Source organism: Ictidomys tridecemlineatus, chromosome 5 (assembly GCF_052094955.1).
Source record: "Ictidomys tridecemlineatus isolate mIctTri1 chromosome 5, mIctTri1.hap1, whole genome shotgun sequence".
NCBI classification, from domain to species: domain Eukaryota; kingdom Metazoa; phylum Chordata; class Mammalia; order Rodentia; family Sciuridae; genus Ictidomys; species Ictidomys tridecemlineatus.
Genome location: NC_135481.1, coordinates 23,243,618 through 23,256,270, shown reverse-complemented (window position 1 = coordinate 23,256,270; position 12,653 = coordinate 23,243,618). Strand labels below are relative to the sequence as shown.

The 12,653-nt window shown below is 34.7% G+C and overlaps 1 protein-coding gene across 9 annotated transcripts in view; it reads left to right on the top strand.

Annotated features, from left to right (window-relative positions):
• The window catches only part of Rnf111 (ring finger protein 111), a 126,884-nt gene that overhangs the window by 78,802 nt on the left and 35,429 nt on the right, over window positions 1–12,653 (top strand). For all 9 annotated transcript variants that reach the window (XM_040273969.2, XM_040273968.2, XM_040273967.2 and 6 more), the window contains exon 2: window positions 10,520–11,418. In XM_040273969.2, coding sequence (XP_040129903.1) covers window positions 10,520–11,418 — 899 coding nt within the window. The remainder of the gene's footprint in view (window positions 1–10,519; window positions 11,419–12,653) is intronic.

The following is a 12,653-nucleotide window of genomic DNA, read 5'->3' as shown; positions in this document are numbered from 1 at the left end:
TAGGAGGAGGTTGCTCACTTCATGGTGGCCAGGAAACAGAGGGGTGGGGGGGGAAAGGGTCTGGGGTCCCAATGTCCCATTCTGAGTTGCACCTCCAGTGATCTTTCTTCTTTTCACTAGGCCTCACCTCCTAAAGGTTCCACCTCCTTCTAAAGGTTCCACCACCTCCTAATAGCACCATTAGCTGGGGACCAAGTGTTTCAACACATAAATCATTGGGGGACATTTAAGATTCATTCAAGAGTTTTATACTCTCTTCACACTACATATAAAACCATTCTTAATCCAGAGACTTAGATGCAACCAGAGGAGTAACCAGAGTGACTCTAGCAAATAGTAGGAAATACTTCATCATGTCATCATAGAACCATTCAATAAGGAAACTCTCCGTTCTTTTTCCTCTGTATTCAGAGAGTATCTAGATTTACTTCGGATTTGAGAAAAGAAGAAATTCTGAGCTATTTAACACTGAACTACAAACAGATCTAGTATTCTGGTGAGTTATGGATGACAGAATCTTGGAAGATGAGGATAAATAGCTTGCTGACTAATTCTGTTTTTTAAAAATTGAAGAAATTTGTTGGGTACAGTGGCACTCAACCTGTAATCTCAGTGGCTCAGGAGGCGCAAGGTAGGAGGATCATGAGTTTAAAGCCAGACTCAGCAATTTAGAGAAGGCCCTAAGCAACTTAGTGAGATTCTGTCTCAAAAAATAGTAACTGGGATTGTAGCTTATTGGTAGTGCACTTCCTAGCATGTGTGAGGTACTGGGTTTGATTCTTGGCACCATGTGTAAAAAAAATAAGGGTTCATTGACAACTAAAAAAAAAAAAATAGTAATGATTAAAAAACCAAAAAAATAAAAATAAATTTGCATAATCAGTCTCATTATAATTGTTTTCATGTAGGTCCTGCATTTTTCTTATTGAACTTGATAGTAGCTATTAAATCTTTCACGTCTGTTGTGAGTGGTTTGTTATTTTGTATTTTGTAACTAGCTTCTCTATTTTTATAAAGTCACTGATTTTGGAGTATTAACAAACCTAACTGGCCTATTTTCAGTGGTGTTCCTGTTGATCTCATTGGTTAAATAATGAAAAAAATTATCTGCTTTTTAATATTTATGCCCATTCATTTGTTTGAATGACTTGACTTGCATTTTAAGAACAATATTATATACCATGAAGACCATTTTTTCCCCTTTCTTATTTTAATGAGATTTCCTACAATGTTTCATCATTCAGTCAGCAGTTTTCCCTTCTGAATTGTGCAGGACAGACAAACCATGTTTCTGAGCTGAATCCAGCTAGTTTTCTGGTTTGAAGAGAACTTTGTAACTTTGAACCTTTGAGATTTAAAGGATGTGAAAAGAGATCTTTATAGGGTTTCTGAAGGATACAGTTATTTTCCTGCTCAGTATTTATTATGCATTAAAGAAGTAGCTTGTAGAGGCTGGGGTTGTAGCTCAGTGGTTGAGCGCTTGCCTAGCATGTGTGAAGCACTGGGTTTGATCCTCAGCACCACATTTTAAAAAAAAATAGTGTGTCCATCTACAACTAAAAATAGTAATTAAAAATGTAGCTTGGGGCAGGGGTTGTAGCTCAGTGGTAGCACGCTTGCCTAGCATTTTGTGAGGCACTGGATTCGATTCTTAGCACTATATACGAATAAATAAAAGTTCATCAACAACTAAAAATTATTTTTAAAAAAGTAACTTAATGCTTTTATAGAGAAAATATGTTTCCCTTCTTGTCTTTTCATGCTTTCTCCATTTTAAAGGCATGATTGACCCCCAACCATAAGATGTCTTTTGTGATGCCAGAGCTCCTGAAATTGAAAAGTTGGCAATGGCAAATGTTCAAGAAATCTTAGATTATTACCTAATTTTGCCATTACTATTGTTTTTAGTCTGCATATTCTCTTTTTCTTTATAGTCTTAGTTACTCAAGCCAAAAATGTATCATTTTTACTCCTTTCCTTCTACCCATTATACAATTTAAGAAAACATGTATTAAGTACCCATGTGCAAGACAGCTATTTTAGTTGCTAGAGATCAGGCACTGAACAGGATAGATGAGGTTTCTGCATTTTTGGAACTTGCATTTTAGTGAGGGGGCTCTTATAATAAAAAGGCCAACAAAGTTATTTCAGTTAGTGGCAAGTATTTTACAGAAAACAGGTTGTGACAGAGAGCGACTAGGAAGAGAAGCTGATTAAACAGGAGTGTGTGTCCAAGTCCTCCGAGATGTAGATGGGATTAAATGTGCAAGGATTCTTTTCCTTTTCTTTTTTTTTTTCGTAATACAGCATGTGTAGCATAAAGTTTATCATTTTAACCTTAAAAAATTTTTTTTGTAGTTGTAGATGGACAGTATATCTTTATTTTATTTATTTTTATGTGGTGCTGAGGATCGAACACAGTGCCTCACATGTGCAAGGCATGCACTCTGATACTGAGCTACAGCTACAGCCCCCTACCCCTGCCCCCCCCCCTTTTTTTTTTCTTTTAAGAGATAGGTTTTTGCTGTATTGCCCAAACTGGTCTCGAATTCTTGGGCTTACATGATCCTCCTGTTTCAGTTTCCTAAGTAGTGGGGAGCACTGGCATTTACCACTGCAGCTGGCTTATTTTAACTATTTATAAGTGCACAATTTGGCATTTAAGTTCATTTGCATTGTTGTGCAGCCATCACCACCATTTATCTCTGGGAGGTTTTCATTATCCACTACTGAAATTGTTCTCATTAAACACTAACTCCCATTCTCTTCTTCCCCAGCCCATTGCAGCCACCATTCTACTTTCTGTATATGAATTTGATCACTCTTGAGTACTTCATGTAGGTGGAAACACAATATTTATTTTTGTATGTTTGTTTTATTTCACTTAACATAATGCCTTCAAGATTTCACCCATATTGTAGCATGTATCAGGGTTTCCCTTTAAGGCTGAATTATATTCCATTGTAGATATGTATCACATTTTGTTTGTTTGTCCATTATCTGTTGATGGACATTTTGATTGCTTCCACCTTTTGGCTATTGTGAATAATTCTGCCGTGGTCATGAATGTACAAATATCTGCTATGGACCTGCTTTCATTCATTTTAAATATAGGTCGAAAATTGAAATCACTGGATTATGTGCTAATTCTTTCACATATGTACTGTTGTACAGTCCCATCAGCAGTGAACAAAGTTTCTAGTTTCTCCATGATCTTTTCAACATTTTCTTTGGGGGTGAGGCAGTGGTTACTGGGGATTGAATACAGGAGCATTTAACCACTGAACCATATCCCCACCCTTTTTTGTATTTTATTTTGAGACATGGCCTTACTGACTTGCTTAGGGCCTCTCTAAGTTGCTAGGGCTGGCTTTGAACTTGTGATCTTCCTGCCTCAGCTTCCTGAGCTGCTGTAGTTATAGGTGTGTGCCATCATGCCTGACTTGTTTTATTTTTTGATAATGGCTATCCTAATGGGTGTGAAGTAGCATATTATATTTTTTATTTGCATTTCTTAATGATAAGCGATGCTATTGAGCATCTTGTACTTTTTAGTTATTTGTACATCTTCTTTGGAGAAATGATAATTCAAGTCCTTTGCCACTTTTTGATCAGGTGTCTTGTTGATTTCTAGAAGTTCTTTATGTATCCTGGATATTAATCCTTTATCAGATAAATGATGTGCAAATATTTTCTATCATTTCTTGAGGTGCTTTTTCACTTCATAGTGTTCTCTCATGTACAATGTGTAAGGATTTTATTAGGGGAAATGTCTGGGAGAGAAAATGAGAAGGGAGCCAGAGAAGACGTGAGAGGCTTTCAGATCATATTGTAAGTCCAATCCTGAGTGAAGGAAAAGAGGTAAATGGAGTTGGTGAAGTCAAATAATTAAGTTTCAGCAAGGTCATCAAGAGTTTCAGAGCCAGTATTACGACTGAAGGAAAAGAGGTAAGTGGAGTTAGTGAAGTCAAATAAGTAAGTTTCAGCAAGGTCATCAAGAGTTTTAGAGCCAGTATTACATCAAAGGAGTCCTGTGTTTCCAAGGGATAGGCCTAATTTAGTATCCTTGTGTCAGTTTTGGACAGAACAGCCAGTGGGGAAGTGTGACCTTAAAGGCAGTGATGGATTTCAGAACCTTGATCAGTTAAGCTCCCTTTGGTTGGAAGTCTATAAGGCACATTCTTGTAGCTACCATTGAGGAGTCAGGAAAGACCTCTCTAAAAGATGACACTTAAGCCAAGACCTGGATCTTGAGAAGCTAGGTGGCCTTTCAGAAATCTTTGGTTAGATCCTTGTAGTCATGGTGAACACATAGTTCAGAGGTCCTGACATAGAGACCTCTGAACCATGGTAAAAAAACAGTCAGTTTGGCTGTAGTCTCATGGTAAGAGATATAGATAGGGACATGACATCAGAAAGGATCCTATAAGGTATGCCAAAGAGTTGGGATTTTATTTTTGGAACATTTGGAAACCACTGGAGGATTTTGAATAGAGACGTGATATGATCTGATTTGTATTTTTAGGGTAAGCTCAAGTATATAAAAAGGGATTATTAAGAAATAAGAAAACTAACATAGGTGTCTGTTGCAGTAGTACAGGCAAAAGATTATAATAATTTGAACTAAGATGATAACATATATTTGCTATCCAAAGGTTACCAAAATCTTGTTGATGCATTCATTATCTTTGGATTTTATGCTTTCTCTTCTAAATGATTTCTTATTGCTTATCATTTTATTTCCTCATTTTATATACTAGTAACCTTTTAACTTTTTTTATGCCTCCAGTTTTAGCTACTTTGGATCCTTTTTCATATTATATTATCACATGATTTATTCATTAATGATTTAATTTTCCAGTTTAAGATTTTAAAAAAATTCTAGAACTATTTGCCTCCTCTGCTTCATCTGTCCTCTACTTGTACTGTTGTCCTCTTCCTGACTCTTAATTACAGGTATCTTTCAAACTATGGATTTCTTCTCAGGGCCTTCTCAGTAGCCATCTCTCCTATATCCTTGCATTATCTTCCCTTTGGTGCCTTGTAGTCTGCTTTTGTTTCTCTCCTTAGGCTGTTCTTTGAAGTTTAGTCCTGTGGAGCTCTTTTGGGTTTTTTTGCATTAGAATGTTGGTAAGTTGATGAGTGTCTCTTACAGTTCTTTGTATGCACTGTAGTACCCCTGCTAGAACTTTTGCTTCAAGTGCAGTTTTTTTGTGTGTTTTATGATTTATCTTGGAAGTCTCTTTGTTCTGTTTGTTTCTGTGTTGTGAAACTATTTTATCTAAACTTTAAAAAAAATTATTATAAATAAAATATCTATAATTGTTTATTTCAGTTTGATTTTTGTGGCCAATATGATCTGCATGTTTTTATCTTTATTTTTTTGTACTCCACAGTACCAAAAAACCCCAGGGAACTTTACTACAGAGCTACATCCCCAACCTCTTTTTATTTTTTTTATTTAAAATTTTAAAAAATTTATTATTTATTTTTGGGGCACCAGGGATTGAACCCAGAGGTGCTTTAATCACTGAGCCATGCCTTCAGCCCTTTTAGTATTTATATAATTTTTTAAAATTTTGGGACACGTTCTCACTAAATTGCTAAGGAAGGCTTTGAACTTGCAATCCTCCTACTTTAGCCTCCTGAGCCACTAGAATTAACAAGAGTGTGCCACCATGCCTGGCCATCCCCTTTATAATTTTTTCTTTTGAGACAGGATCTTGCTAAGTTGCCATCCTCCTCTTACCTCAGTCTTCAAGTGGCCAGGCCAAATGAGTCTTGATTCTAGCTAACAGTATGTTTTCTGAATTTTATTATCTGTTCAGGGTAGGTTGCCAAGATCATTGATCTGTTTTTATGTTTTAATTTTTGATGTAACCTATAAATAAACAGGTTTCTGAATATCACTTCCTCTTTTTCTTTTTTTAACCTGGTATTAGACTGCAAGTTAATTATTTGCTAATAAGCTTAGCAAGGTTCTCTCCCTCTTCAAAATAGAGAACAATTAGATTTAGGTCTGATTTAATTTTTGCTAATGTAGGTAAGAGTCCATAGTGATGACTTTTAAGGGGAAATGCCATTCTTTTAAATATTGTTTAGTTGTTGATGGACCTTTATTTTACTTATTTGTATGTGGTACTGAGAATCGAACCCAGTGCCTCATGCATGATAGGCAAGCACCCTACCACTGAGCCACAACCCCAGACTGGAAATGCCATCCTTGATAAGGAAATTTTGACTAGGAAATTTTGACTATTTAGAATGTATCTAGATGTATCTCCTTCATCTAGATATGAATGCTGGTAGTTTTAAAGCATTCAAGTAGTAGCAGAGGGAGTATTGGCATCAGGCAATTGATTTAATATACTTAGGTTAAAAATGTTTTCACCTAATTATATGAAAAAAGATAAAGGTTAAACATATTGCTAGTTAATTTTCTGGTGATTTCTGAAACTTTTATGGAAAAATTGTCAAATCAACTATCCCTTTTTTAAAATCTTGTTTTTATAGTCAAGTAAAATAAATAATCAAATTTTTATTTAAACTTGAAACAAGTATTTAGCTGAGTGAAGTGGCATGTACCAGTCATCCCAAACTTATTTAGGATTGTTTGAGCCCAGGAGTTTAGGTCTCCCCTTCCCCCATAAAAGGGAGTGGGGGGACAAAATTTTACATTTATCGTTGGTGGTAAAAGGTCATACTAGTAATAGCGTATGCCAATTTATAAGTAGAATTCCTCAGAATTGTAGGAGTATTCTTAATGGATTCCTTCCTTTGACCCACATAAGTTTATTTGTAAACTTGGCAAATCCTAACTAATTTTCAGTCTTTTTTTTTATTATTGGTTGTTCAAAACATTACAAAGCTCTTGACATATCATATTTCATACATTAGATTCAAGTGGGTTATGAACTCCCATTTTTACCCCAAATACAGATTGCAGAATCACATCGGTTACACATCCACATTTTTACATAATGCCATATTAGTGACTGTTGAAAATTAGCAATTTTTAGCTTTCATGTATTTTTAGAATAAAGTTTACTAGGGAATAATTAGTTATTCGGGAGTAAATAATATGTGGATGGGATCAAATCAACACAAAAGAGGCACAGGTATTTTATGGTTTTATTATTAGAACTAATATTCGATTTGCTATATTTCATAATATTTGTCTCCTTATTCGTAACTTAAATCAGCCAGTAATTTTTTATAGAAATTAAAGACTCTAGGCTATGATTTTATTAAATAACAAATAGCTCAGGACATCTTTTATTGCTCCTTCGTTGTTTTTGATGGCTTTTGAGTTTACAAATGCATTACTGGTATTTATTTTCATGAACTAACTTACATTTTCTCAGTTCAAAATAGAACATAAATTTGTATTACCTTAGTGAGAACCTCTTAGTTAATGGGAATGTTAATTTTGCTATTAATGACTGAGTGTCTTGGTAACTCAGAAAAATTACTGGTTTACAGACATACAGCACATCATACACCAAACCACCCCTCCTTTTAACTACCCCTCAACCCTGCCTTGTTGGAAAGACCAGAACTGACCAAAGACCAGAGCAGAATTAATCACAAAGAGTTCATTGTTTTGTGCATAAAGTGATAGAAAGGAAATTGAGCTTAGTTAATTATGTTGTGAATCAACTCTTTGCAAATTCATTTATGGATCCGTGTTCTTAGACTTTATCTGTCCTTTTTGCAAATTTTCATTGCCTCTGAGGGTCTCTATTCCAAGACCTCGAGAGTGACTCAGTAATTAATGATGAAGAGTCTAAAATGGCCATTTTTTTTTTTTTTTTTAGCAAATAAAGACTATCACCTCAGAGATCCAACCTACTAAAACTCCTGGGAGACTTGAACTTCTGGATGAATCCTAGATCTTTCCAAAAGATCATGACTCTTTTGTTCCTGATGGGGTCCATAATTATGGGATATGAAAGGATTCCTCTTGACTTTTTGACAACAGCTTATTGAGATTACTCAATTTCAGTATATTCATGAATTGAATAGTCATTACCACAATTTTAGTACATTGTCAGTTCATCAAGAAGAATCCTTATAGTTTTTGGTTATCACACCCTATCTCCCTTCATCCTCAGTTTTAAGCAACCACTAATCTACTTTATAGCTCTCTATATAGCTCTATAGATTTGCCTATTCTGGACATTTCATATAAAAGGAATCTTACCCGGCATAATCTTCTATGATTAGTTAACATAATGTTCTCCCATTAAAATGAACTATGTAAATGTTCATCCATGTTGTAACTTGGATCATTATTTTATTTCTTTAGATTACTAAATTATAATTCTTTTTAAAAAATATTTACTTTTTAGTTTTAGATGGACACAATATATTTATTTTTTATTTTTATGTGGTGCTGAGGTTTGAATCTAGTGCCTCATGCATGCTAGGGGGGAGCACTCTACCACTGAGCCACAACCCCAGCCCCTCTGCCCCTTTTTTTGGTACTAGGGATTGAACCCAAGGCTACCACAGAGGCACACCCACAGCAAACTAAATTATAATTCTTTGTATGGATTTGTTCATTCATCATTTGATGAAATTCATGTTGTTGCCACTTTTTGGCAGTTATGATTTTGTACTGTATCTTCTCATTTCTCTTGTTTGTAGGTCTAGGAGTAGATTTGCTGGGTCCTGAGATAATTCTTTAATCTTTTTTTTCCCCTTTGGTGCTGGAGATTGAAGTCAGGTCCTTGTGCATGCTAAGCTAATGTACTAGCACTGAACTACATCCCCAACTCTTAGTTTAGTCTTTTGAGGTACTGCCTAACTGGTTTCCAAAGTGTCTGCACCATTTTCCATTCTTATCCACAATTTATGAGGATTGCAGTTCCTTTACATTTTTTCTACCACATATATATGTTTTTTATTGTAGCCATGTGCCTTGTCATTGAGATTTGGGTTTTCTTGCCTTTGAGTGTGTTGATGATTCTTATCTGCCTCCTGTAATTTGCTTAACTAAATGATCTTCAGCAACATAAGGCTGTAGTCCTTATCTAAAATTGAAATGCAATATTTGTACCCTATGGTATATCAGAATCAAGATTCTTATTAGAGAATAAAGTAGCATGAAGAGAAGAACTATAGGAAAGATAACTTATTAATATTAGTTTATTATTTATAGCAATCCATCTAATGTTACATTCAGATGTACAAAAATTAATACTTTTAAAAAATATAATACTTTTAAAATCACCCCTTAAAAAGTTATACCAAGAGAAAAACATGTTGTGTAAGCAGTCTTTTTTTTTTTTTTCCCATACTGGGGATTGAATCCAGGGGGCTTAACCACTGAGCCACATCCCCAACCCTTTTTTATATTTTATTTAGAGACAGGGTCTCACTTAGTTGCTTAGGGCCTTGCTAAGTTGCTGAGGCTGGCTTTGAAACTCTCAACCCACCTGCCTCAGCCTCTCAAGCTACTGGGATTATAGTTGTGTGCCACCACACTTGGCATAATCAGTCTTCTGAATTCTTTTTTATACTTTTTTAAAATTTAATTTTTAAAAATTGTGATGTTCTGATACATGTATACATTACATAATGATTAAATAAGGTTAAACGTATCTCCTCAAACATTCATCATTTTTTATGGTGTAAATCTTCAAAATCTTTTCCAGCTTTTTGAAATATACATTACATTATCATTGTCTACAGTTACCTTGTGCATTAGCACAACAGAACTCCTTATTCCTATCTAACTATAACTGTAACCATTGATGATTAACCTCTCCCTATTCTTCCTTCCCCAGCTTCTGGTGACCAATATTCTTCTCTCAACTTCTGTGAGAGAATCTTTTTTTGGATTCCACATATGAGTGAGATCATGAAGAACTTGTCTTTCTGTCTGGTTTATTCCACTTAACATAATCTCCTGTTTCATCTGTGTTGTCACAGTGATGGAATTTCATTTTTTATGGCTGAATAATATTCAATGGTGCAAATATAACACATTTTCTTTAAGTATGCATTAGTTGATGGACACCTAGGTTGTTTCTGTTTCTTGGTTATCATGAATAGTGCTGCAGTAAACATAATAGTACAGATGTCTCTTTAACAAACCAATTTTGTTTCCTTTGGATTTATACCCAGTAGTGGAATTGCTGAATCATATGGTCCTGTTTTGAATTCTAATCTTTTTTTTTCTACTTTTATTATGTAAGTTTTGAAGAAAGTATTTGATTATAACCAAATCATACAGTAAGATTAGTTTTTTTGTTAATTCAACTTTTCCAAGTAGGCCAATGTTCTGTGATAGCTTCTGCATTTCTAAAAATTGGGGCCACAAGCAGAAGTATCACAGAAAAATGTTTTATAGGAACAGTAAAATGACTCGTGATGGCCATATTGAATCCTGATAAAGAAAAGACAATTCTGCCGTATTATAAGGGATGTTCTTAATGGAATTCAAGAACTCTTCAAATAAGTAATGTGATAAAACCTGTTAAAAGTCTTTAAAATATCTTATTGTTTCTTCTAGGCCTACCTTAAAGTTTCCCATGTCTCAATGGACTCCTGAATATAACAAGCTTTATACCTTAAAAGTGGATATGAAGAGTGAGATTCCTTCTGATGCACCAAAGACACAGGAGAGTCTGAAAGGGGTCCTTCTACATCCAGAGCCCATTGGGGCAGCCAAAAGTTTTCCTGCAGAAGTTGAGATGATTAATAGTAAAGTGGGGAATGAATTCTCTCACTTGTGTGATGATTCGCAAAAACAAGAGAAAGACAGGAATGGTAACCAGCAAGAACAAGAAAAAAGTGTTGTTGTGAGAAAAAAACGCAAAAGCCAGCAGGCTGGCCCTTCGTATATGCAGAATTGTGTGAAAGAGAATCAGGGAATATTAGGATTGAGGCAACACCTAGAAACACCAAGTGATGAAGATAATGATTCCTCCTTCAGTGATTGTCTTTCTTCTCCTTCATCTAGTCTGCATTTTGGAGACTCTGATACTGTGACTTCGGATGAGGATAAAGAAGTCTCTGTAAGACATTCCCAGACCATTTTGAGTGCTAAAAGTAGAAGTCATAGTGCACGTTCCCAAAAGTGGCCTCGAACTGAGACAGAATCTGTGTCGGGATTGTTAATGAAAAGACCTTGTTTTCATAGCAGTTCATTAAGGAGACTTCCATGCAGAAAGAGATTTGTAAAAAATAATTCCTCACAGAGGACACAGAAACAAAAAGAGAGGATATTAATGCAGAGGAAAAAACGAGAAGTGTTAGCCCGAAGAAAATACGCATTACTACCCAGTTCTAGTAGTTCCAGTGAGAATGACCTCAGCAGTGAATCCTCTTCCAGCTCTTCAACTGAAGGAGAGGAGGATTTGTTTGTTTCTGCTAGTGAAAACCACCAAAACAATCCAGCTGCTCCCTCAGGTAAGAATGTTTTGGTAAAACATGAAAAGTATTGCATTGTATTTATACTTATTTTCTTGGTTTTATGACTTAGGGTTATGACTTACAGCTTTTATCATCTTTAAAGAGAATATAAAGTTCTATTGACTTATTTTTAAAACCACATAAATTACCAACTATAATATTATCTAATTCCAAGAAAAAAATAAAAATATTTCTATGACAAAAATAAAATCAGAATTGGTTGCTTTTTTCTTTTTAGATTAATTACTTATACCATTTTGGATAGAATTAGATTATATTTTAGGTGAGTTGTTGATTTATGGTACTAATATTTTTTCCCTGTAGTACTTTAGTATGTTTAACTTATGTGAATATTTTTCCAGATACTGTATGATGGATTTTTTTCCTCATTTAATCATGCAACAACTTTAGTCACTAAAAAAGACTGCTTAATAGTTCTTTTAAGTACATTGTTTTTATTATCCATTGTCACTTTGTCATGTCAAGCCGAAAAATACTTTGAAGTTTTTGGTAGCTTATTTAAATATTAGGACTTATAAACTTTTGATTATGACAGTGCTCAGCAAAGCAGATGATGGAGGAATAGCACTTGCATATGTGCTTTCATGCTCTCTTGCATACAGAATAGATATTATATTTAAGTGCACTAAGAATGCGCAGATAATTCTGAAGTATAAGTATTTTTCATGTATACAGACCATCCCAATAGAATGCATCATTTCTATACTTGTAATTTAAAGAGTTGTATTGGAATGAATATTAAAGAGCTAAGTCTTCACTGAGGGAACTAGATTAATTTCTTTTGAATTTAGGGAATAAGGGAATTGGGTCATAGGGAGAGCTTTTCAAAGGACTAGGAATACGTTTTCTAAGACTGATGCAAAGCTGTCCCAGTTTTTGCCTGATGTTCTGTTTGTCAGAGTCAAAGCCTATTAGTCTACTATCCATATGTGCCATTTTCCTTTTCTTGTCTCTCTCTCCTTCCATATGAGTATCTTCCTTTTTCATTTTTGTTTTTCTATTTTTTCCAGAACCCTAAAATCTGTAACCTTGTTCTTATTTGGCCATATTTAGTTCATTTTTTAAAAAAACTATTTGAATATTTGTTTTTAAGAAGACTTCATTGAGATCACTTGTAACTGGGAGAAATGTATAGCAATTGCTTCTTGAGGTCTCTTGAGAAAGAGGGAGGTGAAAAAAAGGACTTGTCTTGCTTAGTTGTCACATTTTTT